This window comes from Triturus cristatus, chromosome 9 (genome assembly GCF_964204655.1).
Source record: "Triturus cristatus chromosome 9, aTriCri1.1, whole genome shotgun sequence".
Taxonomy (NCBI): Eukaryota; Metazoa; Chordata; class Amphibia; order Caudata; family Salamandridae; genus Triturus; species Triturus cristatus.
This window is the reverse complement of record NC_140592.1, coordinates 1,165,737,497-1,165,759,240: the sequence shown is the minus strand read 5'-3', so window position 1 is coordinate 1,165,759,240 and position 21,744 is coordinate 1,165,737,497. Positions and strand designations below refer to the sequence as shown.

General features: G+C 44.7%; 1 protein-coding gene across 1 annotated transcript in view; it reads right to left on the bottom strand.

Annotated features, from left to right (window-relative positions):
* Positions 1 to 21,744, bottom strand: part of RAD51B (RAD51 paralog B) — a 2,869,137-nt gene that overhangs the window by 1,950,569 nt on the left and 896,824 nt on the right. The window contains exon 5 of the mRNA XM_085627892.1: positions 12,468 to 12,604. Within this exon, the coding sequence (XP_085484018.1) occupies positions 12,468 to 12,604 (137 nt within the window). The remainder of the gene's footprint in view (positions 1 to 12,467; positions 12,605 to 21,744) is intronic.

The following is a 21,744-nucleotide window of genomic DNA, read 5'->3' as shown; positions in this document are numbered from 1 at the left end:
AAGGTACTCTGTACAGGGTCCAATAAGGTGATCCTTACCAGTTGGGAATGTACCTAGGGTACATGGAGTCCATTTTAAAGAGAGAGCAGACAGCCTGAGACCCTGAATGGCAGGATCTCAGGCCAACTAAGTCGAAAAACCAGCTAGACACTAGGCAAAATGTTGGGGGTAACCATAGTCAGATATCCACCTTCCTACACAACCCCCCCCCCCCAAACGAAAGGAGATAAGGCTGGCCTTGACAAGGTAAGCCTCTATTGCCTAAGTGGCCATATAAGGAAGAACCAGCACTGGCATGGTTACCCCCTGTCTCATGGTCCACTAAGCAATCCCTCATCCTAAAGGTATCATAGGGTCTCCACCATAGGGAATCTCTACCTTTGGTGTGTCTTTGCAAAGTAAAAGGCTGGTGTTGAGATGGAGTACTGAAGTGAGTGTCCTCAAAGTGAGGCCTCAGCTTCCTCCAATCATCCTCCACCATGGATGCCTTTCTTTCTTTCACTGAGTTGCACTGTGCTCTCAGGGTCAGCCTCTGGCTACCTAAAGCTGGAGGCTGGGTCCCTTTTGTGGGCTTACTGGAGGGACAGGTCAGGTTTGGGGCCCTAAGGTCCCATGTTTGCCTGTGCCCAACAGAATCCCTCTGGGGAGGTCCCTAACTACCTGTAAAGGAGATCCTTCAGGAATGTTTTTAACCATCACCTGGCTAGGGCTACTAGCCAGGCAATCCTCATTCTTTTGATGGGGGGGTTCTTGTGGACAGGGGCCCTCTTGGGGTCCACTGGCCTCCCTGACCTCTGCAGCCCTGGGCTGACTGAGGCAGGGTAGAGAGAGGCAGGCTACCTGCACCAGACTGGGTCCCACCTTGGAAGGGGCCACTGACATCAGAGGCTCTGCCAGGCCAGGCCTGGCTACCTCTGGGGCAGTTCCTTCACAAGGGGTGAGGTCAGATCCCTGAGGAGGCTGACCTTTGCCTAATGTCTGGGGAGAGGGAGACTTTTCTTCCTCCCCACTACTCTCTGTTTGTGTGGAGTGATCCATAGTTTTAGGCTTCACTACACCTATGTCAGTCTGAGTATGGGCTGAGACCATTACAGCCTTGCCAACCTTTTCAGGGAGACACTCAGTTTAGGTTTGAGCTGTGACTGTCACAGCTCTGCCAGTCTCTACAGGGAAGTCTGTCTTTGCCTGGGCTGTGGCTACCACTGCCCTTCCAACCTTTTCATGGAGGAAATCTACTTGGACAGGGGTTGTGGCTGGCACAACCCCACTACCCTTTTGTGAAAGGCCTACCATTTTAGAATGGGTGTCTTGTTCAACTCCAGCCCAATCTGAGAGTTCTAAGTCATTCCCCAGTAAGCAGTCCACAGGCAAGGTTGGAGACACTGCCACCCTTTTAGGGCCAGTGACCCCTCCCCAGCTGAGACATACCTCTGCCATGGGATGACTGTTCTGTTTGCCATCAATGTTAGTTACCTGGTATGAGAAACCAGGCAAAAGCTGCTCAGAGGGAACTAGCCTATGGGCCACCATAGTGATGCTAGCTCCAGTGTCTCTGTAGGCCTCAGCTTTTCTACCATTGATGTAGGGCTCCTGTCTGTACCTACCCAAAGTGTTGGGACAGGCAGTGAAGTTGGCAAACCCCATGCCACCATCACAGACAAGAGTAGCTGTTGTAGGGGAATTGGCTAAGCCAGGGCCCCCTGTGTTCCCCAAGAAAACCCAACCAAATTTTTGGGGGCACTCCCACCACCTGGGGGATTACTGCGGACAGTAATAGGTGGTGTGACAGGAGTAGTTGGAGGAACAGTTTTGTTTTTAGCCTTTGGGCAACTGCTGTCAGTTTTCCAATGCCCAGGAGTTTTACACTAATGGCAGTAAGGCTTTTTAACTGTGGTAGAGGAGGGAGCTTGTGTGGAGTTTTGGGGCCCTGAGGAAGACTTCTCTTTTGCTTTATCCCCACCCTTCTCTTGAGGCTTGGTGGTATCTTTCTTTTGGTCACCACCCTGATTTTTAGGCCTAATCCTGGTCCTGACCCATTTATCTGCCCTCTTTCCCAATTCTTGGGGAGAGGTCAAATCTGAGTCTACCAGGTGTTGATGGAGAAGCTGGTTCTGACAATTACTAAGGATCTGCTCCCTCATAATCAAGTTTTACAATTCTGTATAGTCCTGCACCTTGCTGCCAGTTAACCAACCTTCCAAAGCCTTAGTGGCACAATCCACAAAATCAGACCAGTCCTGTGTCTGTGTCTTCTGGGTGTCTCTGAACAACAACCTATATTGCTCAGTGGTTAAGCCAAACCCATCTATCAGAGCACTCTTCAGGACTTTGTAATTGTTAGCATCCTCATCACTGACTGTGAGGAGCTTGTCTCTACCTTTGTCAGAAAAGGAGAGCCACAAGATAGCTGCCCACTGACTCTGGGGTACCTGCTGTACTTTGCAGGCCCTCTCCAAAGCAGTCATCCACTTGTGGATGTCATCCCCATTCTGATATGGGGGGACTATCTTGCTTAGGTTTTCATGGTCATAAGACCTATCCCTATCTCTGGGAATGTTGCTGCCACCAGTGGGTTCTGACCCACACAATTTTTGCTCTCTGGCAAGAGCAAGCTTCTCTTTGGCAAGGGCAAGTTCTTCCCTTTCAATCCTCAGTTTGGCTTCCTTCATTCTGGCCTCATGCTCTCTCCTTTGGGGGGAAGTCATCCCCCTGTGGGATGAAGCATTGGAGCTTCTTGAGTGATAGGAGTGGAGAGAGTCCCCTGAGGGAGATCTACCCCTCCTATCTCTCTTTTTAAGATTACTTGGGGGCCTGTAAGGGAAGCTCCCATGCAAGCTCCCATGCAGGCTTAAGTTAGCCTGACTAAGTCTTCTGACTGGGGTCTTGCTACCTCCCTCTTCCTCTGAGGTCTCTTCTAACTCATCTGTATCAGTTAAGTCAGGGGTCTCTTCTGTGGAGGGGAGGCCCTTATCTACAGCTATGGCACCATACTTGGCAGCTCTTTCAGCATCATAGGCCTCCAGAAGCTCCACTAGCTGTCTAAGGGTAGGGTTGGAACCCTGTTTTAATCTCCTGGAAAGTGCATGCATCATATCTAGAGGGAATCTGTCCAGGATTCTCCTCTCCTGAGGGTGTATCAGTGTGATCTCCATTCAGGGACATGATTCTAGTGAGGGTGTGGTGTGTGCACCTACCTACACTAGTTGTTTCTACTAAACCTCTCTAGTAGTTGTAGTCAGGGTGTGTTACTCCCTTCAACCTACAACCACTAAGTCCAGTAGGACTTAAGTATTATAATCTATGTTATATGTACCTAAACAATATCTGTGTGATCTTTCAATTTAGTATCTCAAGATTACAATGGTATTACAACCGCAAGCTCAGATCCCAACCGCTGCTCACCAATGTGAGAAGTTGGCCTGATGTATGATGTCACTAGTTCTAGTGTACACCTTATATCAGTCCAAATACCCTTATGGTGATTGGTTGTAAAGTCAACCTTATAGACCAGCTATCCTAGTGGTAGCATGGACAAGAGCAGTCTTAGGCTAAACTCTGAATGGCATGTGAAGCCAGCTGTGATACCATATATAATCCCTTGAATACCAAATGAAAGGACACCACAACAGATATATATATAAAATAAAGTGTATTTATTCTAGTCAAACCCTCAGCACTCTTTATGAGATTAGAGGTAAGTACAACACAGTCTTATTTAAGCATACATTAAGTCACACAGGTAAGTAATACAGTTAGGCCCTAGGGGCCACGCAAACCATATACTAAGTAAGTGGTATAAGGACCACTGTCACGGAAATAGGATAGGCCTAGGCCATCGCTGGGGCTACACTACACTAGCAACAGTTAGGAAGTGGGAGGCCCACGGGATTCAGGTGCAGAGTGGAAACACTCACGCGTAATGCGTAAAAGTCGATAGAAATAGTAGTTGTTAGCAATTAACAGTTTAAGGACACTTCTGAAGCAGCTAGAGAGTCGAGACTCGGAAACTAGACTCTAGGATACTCACTACCCTTGTGAGCACCGAAGTACCCAAGTTACCTAGCCCACAGGCTGCGGGTGCATAGGTGTGAACTTACGTCGGGTTTCGTCGTGGACTTCTATGGATGCCTGAAGGAAAGTTGCTGACAGGCAGTCAGTGAAGAGTGTCCGGTGGATCCCAAGGCTGGGATCAAGAAGAGAGGAGACCTGCAAGCAGAAGGGACAGAGTCAAGGTCACTAGCCAGTGACCACGTGGAACCAGGAAGGAACCAGGCGATGTCGTGAAGATTGCAGGTGAAGGTGAAGCTTGTCGCTGCAGCCACGAGGACCAGGGAACGTCGAGGACAACCAGGACCAGGAGGCGAGCTGTCCCACAAAGGATCTTGCTGTCGGCGGCGTCGAAGTTGGACTAGGACTCACCAAGCCTTGGCAAGCGGAACCCACGAAGAACGGAGGACTTGCTTCTGGTGCAGACCAGGAAGGTCTGGGGTGCTTCTCTTTTGCAAGGAAGTGGGAGCCAGTCTGGAGGAGCCAAACCAGCGGTGAAGATTTCTGGATGCGTCGTCACAAAGGCCACTAGCCAACGGGCAAGCAACCGGACAGACGCGGCAAGCAGGAAAATGCAGAAGGGCCCCACGCAGGACTCGTGGAGTGTGGGGGGCTGATCTTCGGTGCAGATGGTGCTTGGGGTTAGGGCTTCTCAATCCCCGGTGCACAACTTCGAGGGTGCCTCAGAAGCTGCGCTGGAAGATACTAGCCACTTTTCCCAGGTAGCAGATGTGGATCAGGGTCGGAGAAGTCTGGAAGTCAAGGCTCTGGTCGGGCTCTGCAGTCGGTCCCTCGTAGAACTTTAGCAAAGCAAAGGGTAGTCTCTTGATGGTGCCTGTTTGCACAGGGTAGCCACTCCTTGGCCACAAGGGAGATTCTTCAGTCTTCTTCTTTCGTCGAATGTCGAAGGTCCAGAGTTTCTGTTCAAGTTGCAGGTTCAGGATAATCTAATCTCCTGGGGCCCAGCTACCACTCTTATACTAATCTGGGGTGCTGGGTTACCTGCTAGGTCACGCCTTATGGGTGGGACCTGGGAGGGGGGTGGTTACACCCCCTTCCCTTTGTCCAGTTTCGCGCCAGGACTGGGGCTGGTGTGCCCCAGCACCGGTTTGAACTGGACTATGCATGGGACACCTTGTGTGCCCCAGGCATGTCTCATTCCTTTCAGCCCTCCCTGCCCCAATACACTAAAGTCTGTCTGGGGAGGTGCTAGCACCTCCCCAAGCAGGAAACCTATTGTCCAAGCCTCCCTTGCCGGGATCACTCCCAGCAGCAGGAGGTCAGACTTGTGTCTGTGGCAGCAGCATCCATTTTGTGATGCTGAGGCTTTGGTTAGAGTTAAACAGCAAAGTAGGATTTTAACATGTCTCTCCCTCTAGAAGGGAGGAATAATATCCTCATCACCAGAAATGGTATGGGGGTATTATTCCAAAGTGTTAGACACCTTACACGACATGTTTTGATAAAGCCAAACCATAGTTACCATAACCGTTTAAGATTATAAGGACTTTAAGAGTATATGGTAGGCTAAATCATAGAACAGCTATAAGGACATGATTCCGAAAGCTGCAGACAGGCTCAGCTCATGCTAGAGCACCATCTCACATGTTACCAAGCACTCTGCCTCCAGGATTGTTAAGGTCTGCCATAGGAGTGACTGATAGGTACACATGTGTCTATATATAAGGGTAGATATAGGCATACTATATCTAAGCAAGGGGTGATTACACGACCTTGCCCCAGCTGAGTGATCAGCCAGTTGTGTCTGATTGGAAGGCCAGACCAGGGGTGGCATAATACATGCTGCAGCCCCTGGGAGGCCTAGGGTACACCTATGCCCTGGGTACCTAGGGTACACTGTACAGGGTCCAATAAGGTGATCCTTACCAATTGGGAATGTACCTAGGGTACATGGAGTCCATTTTAAAGAGAGAGCAGACAGCCTGAGACCCTGAATGGCAGGATCTCAGGCCAACTAAGTCGAAAAACCAGCCAGACACTAGGCAAAAAGTTGGGGGTAACCATAGTCAGATATCCACCTTCCTACAGTGATCACAGCTCAATAGGTCTCCACAGCTTCAAGTCTTAATTCAATACAACTGCTTGGTGAGAAGCTACAGGGATGACCTGCAAACCAATGCAATGATTAACCACTTGGGAGATTTTGAAAAGAGGAATTTCCCTCTTCATGGGGGACTCCAGAGTAGATGGACATCACTGGAACCATCCTGAAAGGTCAATGAAAGCATGTTGAACTAAAGAGTGCTCCACAGTAAATCTTTCCTTTGGCCAGGCTCTCTCATCTCCTGTAGTAGCTAAATATCAGCAGGTCATGGTCGCTCTTTCATCTTGGGATCATCTCAGTTTTATCAAACAATCCAAAAGGCGTCTTGTACCAAAAATAAAATCTACATTAATGTCTGTGTCTTTAAGTTTTTATGACTGTCTTGTTAAAGAAGCATGTAGGGATTGACTTTACATAAGTACCAAATCATGCCAAGTCATAACATAAATCATATTTATCTACTCTTTCGTCTAGTGAGGACATCACATAGATGTTCACAAGTCTTGCTGTCTAATGTCTCTGGGTGGTTCAGCACCATTCCTAATTTTTTTGTTAAAATTGCCACAATTATTGTTAAAATGTAAGCATTACTGCGCCTCTCATTTATGACGCATCAATAAAAATCCTCCATTGTTTCACTCATGGTGCTTGTTGGAAAGTGGCGTATTATGCAGTGAGGCTTGTTAGGCTTCACCATGCAATACTCTTACAGTACCCCAAAATAGGTCATTTGGTTTCAAACTAATAAATCCCCCACTTAGTCCTGATAGCGTGGCACAGAGGAGTCAGGCTTTACCAGAGGAACATGTATTAAGCATTTCAGAGTCCCGACATGGACGATAAGTAATTGACAACTCGAAAGAATTCAGGCACCAATTTATAAAATTAAAGCAGCTTTTTATTTAAATTTATACACCAAAACGGAGACAATTGGATGTGTATAATCAGAGTTCTGGGTTTTAGAAGGAAAATAAATTAGTACAAATCAATACTGCAAAACCTTAACTTTGTGGTCAATGGTAAAATGCATTAGTGACAATCAGTCACTTGCAGGTCGAGTTGCATTGCGGGGTAAGGTGATGCCAGTCCCAGGACCAGACCATGACAGTCAGTTGAATTTTACCTGGCCTGTAGAGTCCGGATGCAGAGTTTCTCTGGCTGTCCTTGGTGCAGTAGCGACGAGGGAGCTAGTTTTACTGCTCAGACTGTGCTGGTGAAGAAATGGATTCAAAATGTTAATGGGGCCACTGAGGTGGTTGGTTGAAGGTGCTGCAGAGTTATCTAGGGATGCAGCGTCGAGTGAAGATAGTGGTAGCCAAACTGGCCACCAACAAGTCATGGCAGCGGTAAGTTCAGCGTGTAGATGTTTCAACATCTGGAGGTCCAGGGAAAGCGGTAGCCACCTGAAGCTTTCTTAACATCAGCACTATATTTCCCACCATGCACTGGACCATCTACTGTTAAGTGATCCCTTTGAAGGCCCGATGGCCCATGATTCTTTGGTTCGGGGAGTGTTCACATCAAAACGCCCTGGAAGGGGATTGTTTTCTGTATTTCTCTCCTCTGGAGTTTCACCTTTAAAAGTGATTTTAAACACTACCCATAAGTCTTCTGGTTCATTGAATTTAAGACTCCAGGAGAGCTTTTCATGGTTTATAGCACTCCCTGAGCTGAAGCTTTTACTCTACAGCTTGGGCTTGTGGAGGTGCTTCCCTAGGGTATAAATTAGAGATTGGCCCCACAGTGTATTTAGAGTAAATTGTGATACTCCATCGCAAATAAATGTTAATAATCTTATTAAAACACGACAAGAGTTTCTTTTTTTTAGAATACAAATCTGGGGAACTTTTTTATATTTGCTTTTTTACTTGCCTAGCAGTGAGAGCAGCAATGTGTGACTGGACCTCCCCGCTACTGGTCTCAGTTCAGGTCCTGAGGCTAGAGTCCTCGGACCCACACCGCCGTAATTTTTGTTAGACCAGCCTTCGATGAAATGCAGGACCCAGGGCAGTGGAAAGTATGGGGAGAGTGCCTCACACATGTACCCTCCACAAAAGGAATAATTTAAATTGAGTTGTGCCAACCCCCAGGCACTGGCCAAGCCCAATGGAATTTCATTAAGTTACGGTGGAGAGCCATGAACTCTCTCAAAAGGGGTCAAAGGTCACAAAGTTTAACAGTGAATATCTTGGGCTCAGTTAGGCCATTTTCAAAGCTTGTTTTACTTCTGGTGATGAGCGCAACCAGGTGCAGGGTCAGCAGACCTTCCGGCCTCAAAAAGAACACACTTTGCAGGGAGCGGATTGTACTGGCTCTCTGCACCAGCTTTCTCCTGTGCCAGACTCCTGGTGCTCCTCAGAAGTCCAGGTCTTCCCCCAACTGTTCCTAATGGGTTATAAGGGGGCCAGTACCACTGCAGTGGAGAGACCCATCTATTCCTGGGTTTCAGCTGCAGACAGTGTCCTTAGTCCATCAGGGGCATTAGGTGCCTTGTCCCTCCAGCGGTCCAGGGTGTTGCCGCTGTTGCTCTCCAGGTCCAGGATCTTGCTCTCCTTCAGGTTTTGGGGACGCCCCTTTTATGACAAGTGCGAGCCTTTGGGTGGAGGACACCCCTTTGTCTAACCCTAAAACTGGTTTGGGTTATTTCTCCCTTTCCCATGAGTTTGGCGCCAGCCTGCCTAGTGAAAGCAGGGGTGGGTCTGGTTTTGGGTATCTTTGGTTTGTGCTTGAGGTAGGTCCTCTTGAAGTGGAATCAGGGCAAATCACAAATATTCTACACCCAGGCCCCTTTGCCTCCTATCAGGCCCCAATAGACATTTCCTAGTAGGGGAATTATCACTGGTCCAGGCAGCAGTCTCCTCACAAAAAGACCCCAGAAATGTTTGGCAGGGAAATGCCAACTTTCTGAAAGTAAAACACACAAGATGATGGACGGAATGTTGCACATTGGCAAAACATTCACCCCCAGTCACAGATCTGGGTTTAATCCATCGTTATTTTGCTCACCACGCCACCCCAGTTCAGACATGGCCATATGCAAATCAGTCTTGACCCTGTGCCTCATGGGAACAGTCCAGCCCGAACTGCCAAGCCATGTCTTCCCTGGACCAGAATCAAGCATCCTAGGACCGGTTTCGGGGTTTCACCCCTCTTCAGCCAGGATAGCTTGACTCCAGTGGCATAGTGAGCACAGGACCCATTTCTGCATTCTGTCCATCAACAGTTGGTTTTGCATTTGTCACCCCGAGTGGGAAGGGTATGCAAAGACGTGGGTCCCATGCTCACCATGCCACTGGAATCAAGCTATCCTGGCTGAAGAGGGGTGAAACCCCGAAACCAGTCCTAGGATGCTGGTTTCCAGTCCAGCGAGGACCTGGCTTGGCAGTTCAGGCTGGACTGTTCCCATGAGGCACAGGGAGACGTTTTGCCATACGGATAAGGGAAAAAAGTTCATGAATTAGCTAGCCCGAGAGACACAGGGTTCACATTGGAATGACCTTAGTTGCTTATGGGTGTTCTAAAACACACATTCCACTGGAGTATACTTTTTGAGCTGAGTCCAATAGTGGTCTCTTTGTCAAATAACTTACAACAGATTTATATTGTGCACACATGTTGAATTTATTTAGATTAACCGGGAACCAATGAGGATCTAAAATGTGTGGACTTAGATTTGCGTGAGCAGCTATAATAATTTTCCTTAATTTTCATTGAGTGGTACCAGTCAATAATAGTCATTTAATGGCTCTGGCAATTGTCCTTCTCTAGGATTTCATCAAAATATGGTGGCAAGCAACGCATTTTAGGAATGGAGCTATTTGATGGGTTTAATAGCATTATTTGCGTATCTGGAGATAGGGTGGAAATAAATACAACACCCAATGTCTGAGTTGTGTCTCTTGATTCTGAAAGACTGATTTTTGAAGTAGAATGAAACATGTGATGCATGTTTAAAGCATATAATGGGATTTGAATAACAATCTAAATTTTGAAAGAAGGGGAAAAGTGTAGTTTGTTTGCACAGCCACTTAATCTGTCAGGTCATAAGCGGAGCAACGTATGGCGATAAAATGTTGACGATTGCTTGTGAATTTTCGTTTGGCCTATGAATGGCAATTTAGATGAAGCCTTGGACATGCCCAAGGATGTACAGGGCAATGTCAGAGTCAGCTATCATTAAGTATGCATTTTACCAGTTGCATTTCAGACATTTTAGTTATAGGATAACAATGACATAGGGGCATGATTGAGCTTCTTTGGATTTCCATATGTGGCGGGTGTTTTTGGATGTAGACTTCATGATTATAGGAACTGAGCATGGATTGGTGAGGAGACCCATCTGGTGGTCGAAGGAGTTCACAGGTGTCCAAAACTGTGGTCAAATAATTTTAATATTTAGAATGTCCCAGACCAGTGGGCATACTTCGGGATGACTCAACTATGGTATAAATTATAGAATTTTAGATGGGAAACTGAGTTACAGGATGTATTTCACTAAGGGGTTGTAAGTGACATCAAATAGACGAGAAGTCACTTACAACCCTGAGTTAAAACAAAATCTACATAATTAACAATACTATAATTTTCTGTATTGTATAGAATCCCAAAATCATTTACAAAACATGGCCTCCCTCATGTCCAAAATATATTTTTTAAAACCTATCAAACCTATCCACAACTCTAGAAGCCGTGCTCCATTTCTAGCGCTGCTCTGGAGACACTTCGAGAGCCCAGCCAGAGCAGCCTAGAATTCCTTTATGTAATCAGAGTAAATTTGCTCAATTAATTCATGTTGAATTACCAAGAATTACACACGCCAACGTAATTTGGGAGATGGTGGGGGGAATGGACAAATGAGCCTTCATGCCCTACAGAGCCAAGCTACCCCCATCCCATAGTTGGCGCCCAGCACGAGCTGAAGAACAGCCCCAGGCTCCGGCACACTGCCTTCGTCCACCACCACCACCACCCGGCCTTCTACCCCTAAGGCCATCCATCATATGAGCTCCATCATCCAACCAGGCCCCAGATCACCGCCCGGGAGTGCAACAGCGCCCTGAAGGCCTGGCTAAACAAGCACCGCAAAACCCACAGAAATGGAGAGAACTTGCTCGGTAAATATTTAATATATATTAGTCCCAGAATAATCGCTTCAACATTTCATTAAATGTAATCTAGAGTGAATTTGCAACTTGTATATATGTAACTCTAACCACTAGTATCTGTAGTAGACGCATGGACTTACTACCATTCTTATGTGGGTTTAGAATTAATCTGTTTCGTATCTTTTATGTAATTTATGTACTCTGAAGTCCTAAATAAGTAAATAAATCAATTTAGGAAACGCCTGCAGATGGTTACGCCTTCCGTTCATGTTGCTTTACATTGAGCACTGTTTTCTTTTTTTAAATCTTTTTATTAAGCAGTTGCTCAGTATGCAACAATACATGTCGAATGGAAGATACGAACAGCAGGTTAACTGTGGGACATACAGACCGCATCCATTTTCAACAGAGATAACCTAGTCAAATGTATTGCGCGCACGTTGCCTTGGATGCAGTGTTCTACTCCAGAACAGGTTCAGAGCACGGTTTTCTTAGCGCAAAATGCATCTTTACGACCATTTTGGATACAAGGGTGTTTTTAATGCTAAGAAAATAGCGCTAGTAATAGCAAAGTAAAGTAGGGGAAAAATCCCACTCCAAGAGCACATTTAGCGCGCGGCAGATGACGCTGCTATTCATGCTCGTTTCCATTTATCTCTATTTTCTAGTGCAAAATGTTCCCTCATCCATAATGCCGGCGAATGGGCATTTTTGTGCTAAGAAAATAGTGCTAAATGCAGAATTACTCTTATTGCAGAATTACACAGAATCTTGTGGTAATTCTGCATCATTTGACTACAGCTAATTACACAAGTTACACCCACCCTTACTTGCCACCTCCTTACTGGAAAGTTAGAAAAAACAATTAAGTGTTACCAATTTTATCTTATGGTTCAGGGGCAAGGCAAAACCTCAGTGGGACCTAATGGCAGCCTGTTTCCCAGTGCCCAGAGTCAAAGCATCAAAAGATCAATCCATAAAAAGAAAAAAAGTCTGAGGTCTCGCAGAAAAGGTTAATTTTCTGTAGTAGTATAATTCAAGTTTTGGTTGTCGGTGGGCAAGAAGCAATGTTGTATGAGTGGGAGGAGGGAATGCCCCAGCACATTAACAACCCTTTGCCTACTTTTTAGTGCGGTTGAGTTGCAATATGGTTAGTGGCTGCCTGAGATGGCTGTCAGGTGGGATGAATCGCTTTGAATTAGCAATCCTGCTAGACCCCAGAGCATGCACTGCCACTTCCTTTATCTTACCTCTCGGCACTGAACGCAGACTCCGTGTCAATATAAATGACCGCTCCATCCAATCCTCCCATGCTGGTTGGTAATGTGGCTACTATGCTCATCATAATGCAAAATTGAGTTTTGCCACAGCCCGAAGGACCAGTTACCTGAGAAATCAAAATATTGCGATATGAGCAAAAATATGCTAAATACTGAACGGTTACGCTTATTGACAATGCAAACAGCTGTTTATTAATAAGGCAGTGGGTTTTAGATTTAGGAGATGACAACTCAAGTGACAAGGGAGGAACAAAGCTACAGATCCATATAAATGTGGGACAAATAATTAGAAATAAAATTGAGAACCAAGAGTGAAGTATGCAAATGTGTGTAGTTGATACATAGGCCCACGAGATTAAATAGGCTAAAACACACTGATACAAAGAATACAAACATGGTGCTTTACTGATACCGTCAATAATTTCCTTTAAACTTGACATCACATCCTCAAACTCTTATTTATTGCTTCTGGAAGATATAACAAAATAAAACAACCACATGTGCACCACAGCCATGAGGAAGGCACTCCATGTACTGACGTTAAACCCCCTCCCACATTCTGGAATACAACTGTACGCTATAACAATAATCCAAGACTTGGTTTGAGCAATATCACCTCATTGTATCCAGTGTTATGCCCCTTCTGGGCACCAGGAGTCCTACACCTATGAAACTCTGGTATGCTCCCTGAATCCTCTGTTCCCAACAGAGACAGTTTAGCGTCGGTTATAACTGGATGTGCCGCTATCCTTCCTATTTCTGGGTAGATCTGTTGCCAGTATTGAGCAATCTGTGGGCGTTCCCATATGATGTGGACAAATGTGCGTGTGCGCTTTTACAGAGTGGACAATTGGGGTTGGGCACCATGCCAATCCACCACAGCCTGGCTCGCGGGAAGCAGTGTCTATTAAAGTACTGTGATTGAATGAGGTTAAGGTGCTTAGAGATGATCAAAGTGCACAAGGCAATTTTTGCTCCCATCCATTTTGCCAAGATTCCCTTCCCAATTTGTCTGCACTTTTGCATATATGTCAGGTGTGTTGATTATGAAAGCCCAGTAGATCTTAGGAATGCCCTTCTTTTGTAGCAGTTGGAGTGTTACCTAGCTTCTAAAGGGCTGAACTCAGGTACAGCCGTTAGCTTTCTACTGTAGGAATCCAGGCATGACGGCGCTGCGGATACCTAAAAAATTAGTAATTGGAGGTCAAATTCTTTGGACAGATGTTCAAAGGTTTTGATACGACAAAGTCCAACCATCCTCAGCCTTGAAAATACTATTAGGTCCCAAGGTTCAATATGGATGAGTTTTGTAAATTGAGTGTGCCACTTACCATGTCACTGAGAAGTTTCATTTGTCAGTGTATCCTACTATGTAATGTGCCTTTGGGCATCATGCCAGCATTCTAATGGTATTGTGCAATGGGTGGAAGTGTCTGGGGAGCCAGTACTATGTAGACCACAGCACTCAAACGTAGTTATTCTAGGAGGTCTAATTCAAGTCACACTGCAGAGTCTATTGCAGAATAGCAAAAGAATAACGGGAATTAATTAGGAGGCCCAGTAACAGTCCGATATCCGGTATTCCTAAACCTCCATATGATGGTAGGTGGGATGCTGGAATAGACTATTGAATGCTACGTGAGCAGGCATAATTTAATGGCGGTCATGAAGAGTAATGTATTTAGGGATTATGCATCCTCAGAGGACCTTAAGAAATGAAATCGATGCTGTTCTCTTGTTAGCACGGAGAAGATGGATATAGTTTACGTCACACAACATCACAGTAAAATTGGCATTGGGTATAACTACCCTTCTGGTTTTTCTGTGGTCTCCCCAAATTTCCTGCCTCTACTGAATTCACTCCTCAACCCCACCCTAAATCCACACTCCTGTGGCAACATACTCAAGCACTCTGGACAATCATTATTTGTGGTATACATATCCCACCAGCTACGCCAATATTTGTGGTGAACTTGCACTCCTCTTCAGGGGGGGTCTCCACTTAGGGAATATTTTCCTATATGGTCGATGTTCATGGGCAGATGAGCAACATCCTAAAATAATTGGATGCTCAAAGTATGCTGGTAAACTATGCAGATTTATTGTAGCATGCAGTGGGAGATTAGCCAGAGGGCTCTTGTCTCTGGACAGAGGTCCAGATGTTCATGGGTTTTCTCTAAGGAAATTAATGTTGGTGTTGTTGCTTCCAGAATACACAGCTCAGAATTTTACCTCTTGCAGTAATCATATTCGGCTGCTCTGACTCTAGAAACTCTAAATGTCAGTCACCATCCTGGCACATCCATAACCACTGCAGTGTACATTACAATGGATCTTGATCAGGCATACCGTCCGCTACTGCCCAAAGTAAATCATTACAGTATAGAAACAATGCTCAACCTACCATTGGAAGTATGGTGATGGATATCAGTTCTCTACATTCATGCAAAGAAAGCACATTTTAGGGAATGGTCCATTGAAAAGAGATGACTGCATGGGAGGATTTAGGCATCCTGTAACAACTAATCACAGGATATAATAGGAGTATGCATCAATAATTAAACATGGGATAAAAAAACAACCATCATAATTTAAATTTGGAGATGGATGGTATAGGGAGAGGATGTGGCATTACGGCCAGAGCTGCTGACTTTGGAACTAAGAAACTAGGTTTGAGTCTGTGCATCGGCTCCGCATCCTATGATTGTGGGCAACCACAATCTTACAGTGCCTAAACAAAAAGGTCAATGTGGCCTTTTGTATTCTAACTGTTGCCCATGTAAAGTGCTCCAATACCTATGGGTCCTGTTTGCGCTATATAAAACTGCAAACAATAAAAATGGAAGGATTCAGTGGATGACTGCTCAAACATTCCATTCCTAAATTCCATAGGGTCCTACAATCAGCTGTTGTAGGCTTCTGCGTGTACATCTCTGTGCGCATGAATGTGTTTGTGTGAAGACGTGTGCAATTTTCTGTGAATAAGCAAGTTTGTATGTGCATATGTTACAGTGTGTGCGTCGATACATCTTTTTCTTAACGTGCTCTTTCATAAACTACGATTCTGGCGCAGTTCTACAGGGTTTGCTATCTCCCACCCACAAGTGACCCAGGTGAACTCAGTTCAATGCATCAATGCTGAATGTGAACGACAGGTTATTGTAGCCCCACAGATCCCCACCCAAATACATAGTTGAAGCAGAGTATTTGCTTTTGGGTTACTAACAATCTCACCAACTGTATCAGGGGCACCGAGGTAACAAACAAACCTGTTTCGTTAGGCACTACATCACACACATATTGTACTAAGAATAGACACTTAACTAAAAGTATTTAATAGAACAGTGCAAACCTATTTCTCAGCACAACTTCAGTAACTATGCAGGATATCATAAACACAGCAAGAAGACATGTTAACAAAGCAAACAAAATTAAAATTTCTAACATGGTCAAAATGCTATCTAAAACCGAACACCCAAAACCTACTTCTATGCGTTACACTAGGAGAGCATGGAGAGTAGAGCAACTTGCAGTCTAGATTTTCTTAGAGAGAAGCAGCACACTGCATACTTTGTTGACATCAAGAGCTGTCATTATTGACCGAGGCGTGAAGGCAGTGCTCTCTGTGAAGGGCAAACATGCTGCGGTAGCAGCCTTCCTCCGGGGCTCACATTAATCAGCATCAGGTGAGATGTAGCATCTTCGAAGTGCACTGGCAGTAGGTAAGGTAGAATCTAGTGTGATAATCTGGATGAAGCACCTCTCCTGACAAGTGGTCAAATTGCAGCCCTTGTATAGTAAATCTTACAGATTGGAAATTCTGTCAAATTTAGGAATGTCTGCCAGATTATGTGCATCAAAGGGTACGTCTTAAGCGTTTCCTTATGAACATATAAGGTGAAAGGATGTCAATTAAGAATACACTATTTTGGCTACATGTCTGCATTTGTTTTTATTTAACCTTGACATGGTGATATGTAGACAATTGTCCCAGACTGATGTCGCGTCAGGTGTTATATCTAGGTCATTAGCCAAAAGACTTGACACTTTCACAGTTCTTAGAAAGATATGTTCAGGCAACATCTGCGGCAGTGGCAGACATGATAATTATTCTGCATTAAAGTGGTAATAAGGTTACTCCCATTACCTAAGATGGTGTCAGGGCCTACTCAAAATGGAGTCAGACCTTAGAAGGTTTAAGTCATCTCCAGTTTATACGTCTGAATGCGACATCATAGAGGAATGTAGGATTTGGATAGCGTGTAGGGAAAGTCATGCTCTCAATATTTTAAGACAGGCTGTATCTACAATAAGATTCATGTAAAATCAAATGCATGTACAATAAGATTCATGTAAAATCAAATGTATGTAATAGCATAAATTATTAACATGATTACATAATATGCAATGGGGCAAAAGTGAAGTATGAATACTTTAAAGCCTTGCATTGTCTCAAGCTATTGGTGATCATATATATAATGCAATCTGTCTAAAGTGACTCCTAAAGAGAGATGGTTGTTTGCGATTAAACATGCCAGGGATGATATGGAATACACCAAAATAAAAATATGAGTAATAAAAAAGAAAAGTAAAAATAAAAAAAGTAAAAGCTGTTTGAGAACATTCACCCAGTTCATAGATGCTGTGGTATATTTGTTTGGTATGTGTTATTAGGAGGGTCACATGTTGATGTTATTCCTCATCAGGGGACATTCGGACATCCACTGGTTCAGACAAAACACAAATGTGGTTGTTGTAGAGACCAGGCAAAGCGCGCTTGTAGTCGTGAGTCAACACAGTTGAAAGACCATCAATTGGTTGCTTGCCTGAGGCACTCGCTGGTGATTGCAGATCTTCTTTGGGAAGCTTGACGAACAGGGAATCAAGCCATTCATCTAGAGCGGAGTCAAAAAGTGCCGCTGATGATATTGCTCTCTCATTGGGTGGATCCTGCCTGTATAAGCGATGGATGTATTGCCTCTGGTGCTCACGTGGCAGTTGAATGATTACTTCCATATTATCATAAGCCACTGGGGGGCTCATCTAGCTGTAAGTGCAAGATGATTTCATTCGGACAATGTATGCACCACAACACAGGTTTCACTTGTGCAGCGTCCATTTAATGATATTATAGCATTCAGTGCTTGCCGAGTTCACATAGCCAAGCATGTCCCATATAGCGTGCTAGAGTCTCTGTGCATCTTTGTTCAGCTGGATATGTGTACTCCATGTTGTCGATTTCCTTGTTGGAACAGAAGAAAGATGAGGATACCACAGCCAATTAACAACATGGCGATTTGGAATCCTCCAAAACGGTAGGATAAAAAAAAAAAAAAAAAAGAGTGGACAAATTATGGAATCAGACCAAAAACTGCTTTAAATCCAATCTCCAGACCAGCTCAGATGTTCTTAAAAAGATGCACAAAACCCTTCATCAAAGATGAGTTGAACATCGTTTGAATGTTATCACCAAAGTGTGTTATTTATTGATTGTTTAACAGCCTCTGAACTTACTTCTAAAGCAGTTGTGGTTGTCTGAGGGTTTTAGGTTTTAACTGCTGAAGTCAAAGGGACTTCTATTTGTAATAGATTGAACAATAGCTTGTTTAGAATGTCAAAATGCATAGATTTTATATTTATACTAGGCCAAGGGATGTTTCTAATTATATTTAGAGGTAGCAGGTACAAGATCCTTGTACAACACTATTGTTTCAGAAACTTATCAGGCCAGGTTCCAACCCAAAGTAAGTAACATTTGTTAGGAATAAATGAGAACCATTATTTAGGAGTTCATGATGTGTGGAGAAGGATGCAGTGGGTGAAACAGAATAAACACAACTTTAGCCTGGCATCAAAGCACTAGACATTCCATGCAACAATATAGTATCACACAGAAGGGTTTCCAAGGGATTCTTGCAATTTACTGTACTACTATATACAAGTGTGGCCACCCCATGTATTTTTCCCCCCACCAGTCCTTGCCTTTAAATGATACCCCAGTCTCCAGGTATGTTTGTTTTCTTTACTCTCTTTTCTTTTCTCTATTCACTCAATAGGCCAGACTAGAGTCAGGGTAGTACACATCAGGTGCAGGTCCTTCTACTAATAGCGGTCTAAGGCTGGTTCGTCTCTTGTCTTGGTCCTGCAGTCCTCCACTCTGAGCACAGACCAGGGCGTAGGGTGTCCCTCGAAAAACATCAGCTAGAACATGGAGATCAATCTTTAATTATTAAAATCAGTGACTTGTTCCCAGTGTGCCCGTCACTTGTTCCCAGTGTGCCCTTCACCACACCCATGGTATCTGTGTGCACAACACTCAGTGAATCCCATTCCCAACCCTCTATCGATCGCACCGTTTAGCAGGCACTCCCACCCACCACCTCCTAAAGGTGAGAAAATGTGCATTAAGCACTTGTCTTAAGCCACGACCCTCTTGGGCTGCTGCATTGGGATCATCAGCGTCCTTCTCCTCTCTGGGACAGCTGGACTCAGTCGTGTTGCTTGAAGAGTGGGCCTCTCCCTCTGTGATACTGGCGTCCTCTGGCAGCACCAGAGCCTCGGAAGGCATCTGCATTTCGGGCATCTTCTGGAGGCTGGGCTCGGCTGTTACGCTCTCTCCCTCGCTGGTTTAGCACCTCACTTCTTTGTCTCCTCTTTCCGGTTGTCTCCTTGCATCAGCATCCTTTTTTCCATCAGATACCTCAGTCTGCTGCCTTCAATTGCTCCGCCCCTTAAATGTTGGCTTTCCTGTGACAAACTCCAGAGACCGACCTGGATAGCTAGGAAGGAATAACCACATCCTGTAGGGATGGCTGCTGCAGCCATCTTGGACGTCCCGGGATCGATCCTGGTCTGATCACAAAAGGGTCATCCTCATTTTCATTAAAACACATGTAAGAAAAATGTAATTTCCAAGAATGGAACAACTGCGAATTGTGCATTGACTAGAAGTCTAAGGGTTCTAACGTCCTCCGACTGTTACCCTAACTCTCTAATCATCCTTTTCAACATTTGTCAGCGATTGACATAGATGAGCGCTTTATGTATCCGGTCTTAGTCACAAGGAGGTTTGTCAACGTCAGTCAGGCAATCATCGGACTGGAAGTTGATTTCTGCAAGGTATGTCCTACAAGGTTCGGAATACTTTAAATTGCCATTTCCCTCAGTTTTAGGTCGTTTAGAAGTAGCCAAGTTTATGCTTAGATTCACAAGGTTGGGTTGATCAACTTGTTCTGGTTCTTCTAACTCACTAACTTCCCCCATTGTCTCTGGTCTTAATCTAGGTGTTAATCATCTCTTGAGTTGCCGTAGTCCTTGGCCAACCTTCCTCATTCAGGTCTCGATCCTTGGAAGTGCTTGAGATTTCTGGTTCTGCTTCATTCTCCTTGTACCATGCTGCCCTCTGACTCCTTCAGTGTTGGTTTCAGCTTTCCACTAGCTTTCACTATATGAGCAAATGCTTATTCTCAATCCAGTGGTCAGTATTGCAATGGTTGCTGGAATGACAACACCTCCACCTGGTTCTTGTTCTGAATGATGCTGTGCTGGCGGAGACCTTGTGCCTTCAGACAGCTCGTAGTCTTCTTCAGAAGCCTCAGAAACTGCAACTCTAGGGTCACTCAAGGAATTAGTTGATGTTGGTTCCCCTTCTTCCTCTTCTCATCTTAAACTTTTGGTGTGGGAACCATGTATCCAGTTCGGTTGACCAGCACACTTGATAGTGGTCTTAGTGACCAGGATCACTTGATAAGGACCTCTCCAGTGCTCTTTCAGGCAGGACTTGCAAATGTGTTTCTTCATGTGAACCTAATCATAGGGTTCAAACATGTCCTGGGGCTTCTTGGACAGCTGGCACAGCAGCATCAACCTGATGTGAGATAGAATGCACCACATCATCTAATCCCTTGCAGTACTCGAGAACAGGGTCATCTGTGATATTCACAAGAGCAGCTGCGGAGCAGAAGGAATTTGCATGTCTCTTCCCATCAGAATCTCGTGAGGAGACAATACTGTTTTCTTGCAAAGGGTACTTCAAATACTGATCAGCACCAAGGGAAGACCATCAAGCCATTTAAGTGACGTGGAGGTATAGCCCTTGGCCAACTTGGTTTGATGGTCTCATTCAATCTCTTTACAATGCCTGAAGCCTCAGTTCTATAGCTACAATGAACTTTCTGATTGATCCTCAATGCTGTACATATTAACTGCATCGCCTCACTTTTGAAGAAAGTTCCTTGATCTTATTCAAGTTGAACTGGCTTTATGAATCACAGTATTAACTCCCACAGCAATAATTTAGCGACTGTCATATCTCAAGGTGGATAAGACTCTACCCATTGAGCAAGCGAACGAACACACGATGACAAGACTTTATCTCAAGTGATTACACCAGACCATCTCCACAAAGTCAATCTGGAGATTGTTGAAGGGAACATCAGACTTTCCAATGTGACGTATGTCACCACAACGCTTTTGCCCAGATTTTGCTTCTCATAAATAGCACAGTGTTGACACAAACTTTCTGCCATTGATCGCAAATGAGGATTGTACCAGTACAATTTAAATGTGGACACCATTAAGTCTCTACCCATGTGTGTGGGGGACACGCATGTGCCCGACCATAACAGGCAGTATAGAATTAGGGAAGAACTGGCTTCTCATTAATGGACACCCAACTGTTGTTACCACCTTTTTTCACACAACCCGTCTTTTTCCATTTAGTCTTCTCTACATCTGGGCAGTATGTAATTCTCTCAGCTAACTGAAGGTATGTACAGTATATTCAGTAGCATATTAGAAATAGTTCCTTCCTCTGCATTACATGGCTCATCCATGTGAAAGGTTCTGGACTCAGGAACACAATGTCGGGCAATTTCATCTGTATAACAGTTGCCTCTTGTAACAAAAATCACTGACGCTTTTGTGTAAAGCACCTTCCACTACTGCGATTTCCTTCAGGAATTGTAAAGCATCCAACAAATTGGACCTATACTGTTCATTTCTAATGGAAGAAGCGGCAGAGGTGATGAAAAGTTGTTGCCAACAAAACTGCTCAAAACCGTGCATGACTCCGAAACCATACCGGCTGCCAGTGTAAATGGCAACTTGTGAACCTGCACAGAAGGCTCAAGTAAGGGCAAATAATTCAGCTACTTGTGCAGAGGTTATATGGCACTAAAAAAAATACTGCAACCTCATCTCAAGCGCGACCTAACAACAAAAAGTGTACGGTCAGATTCGGGAAGGG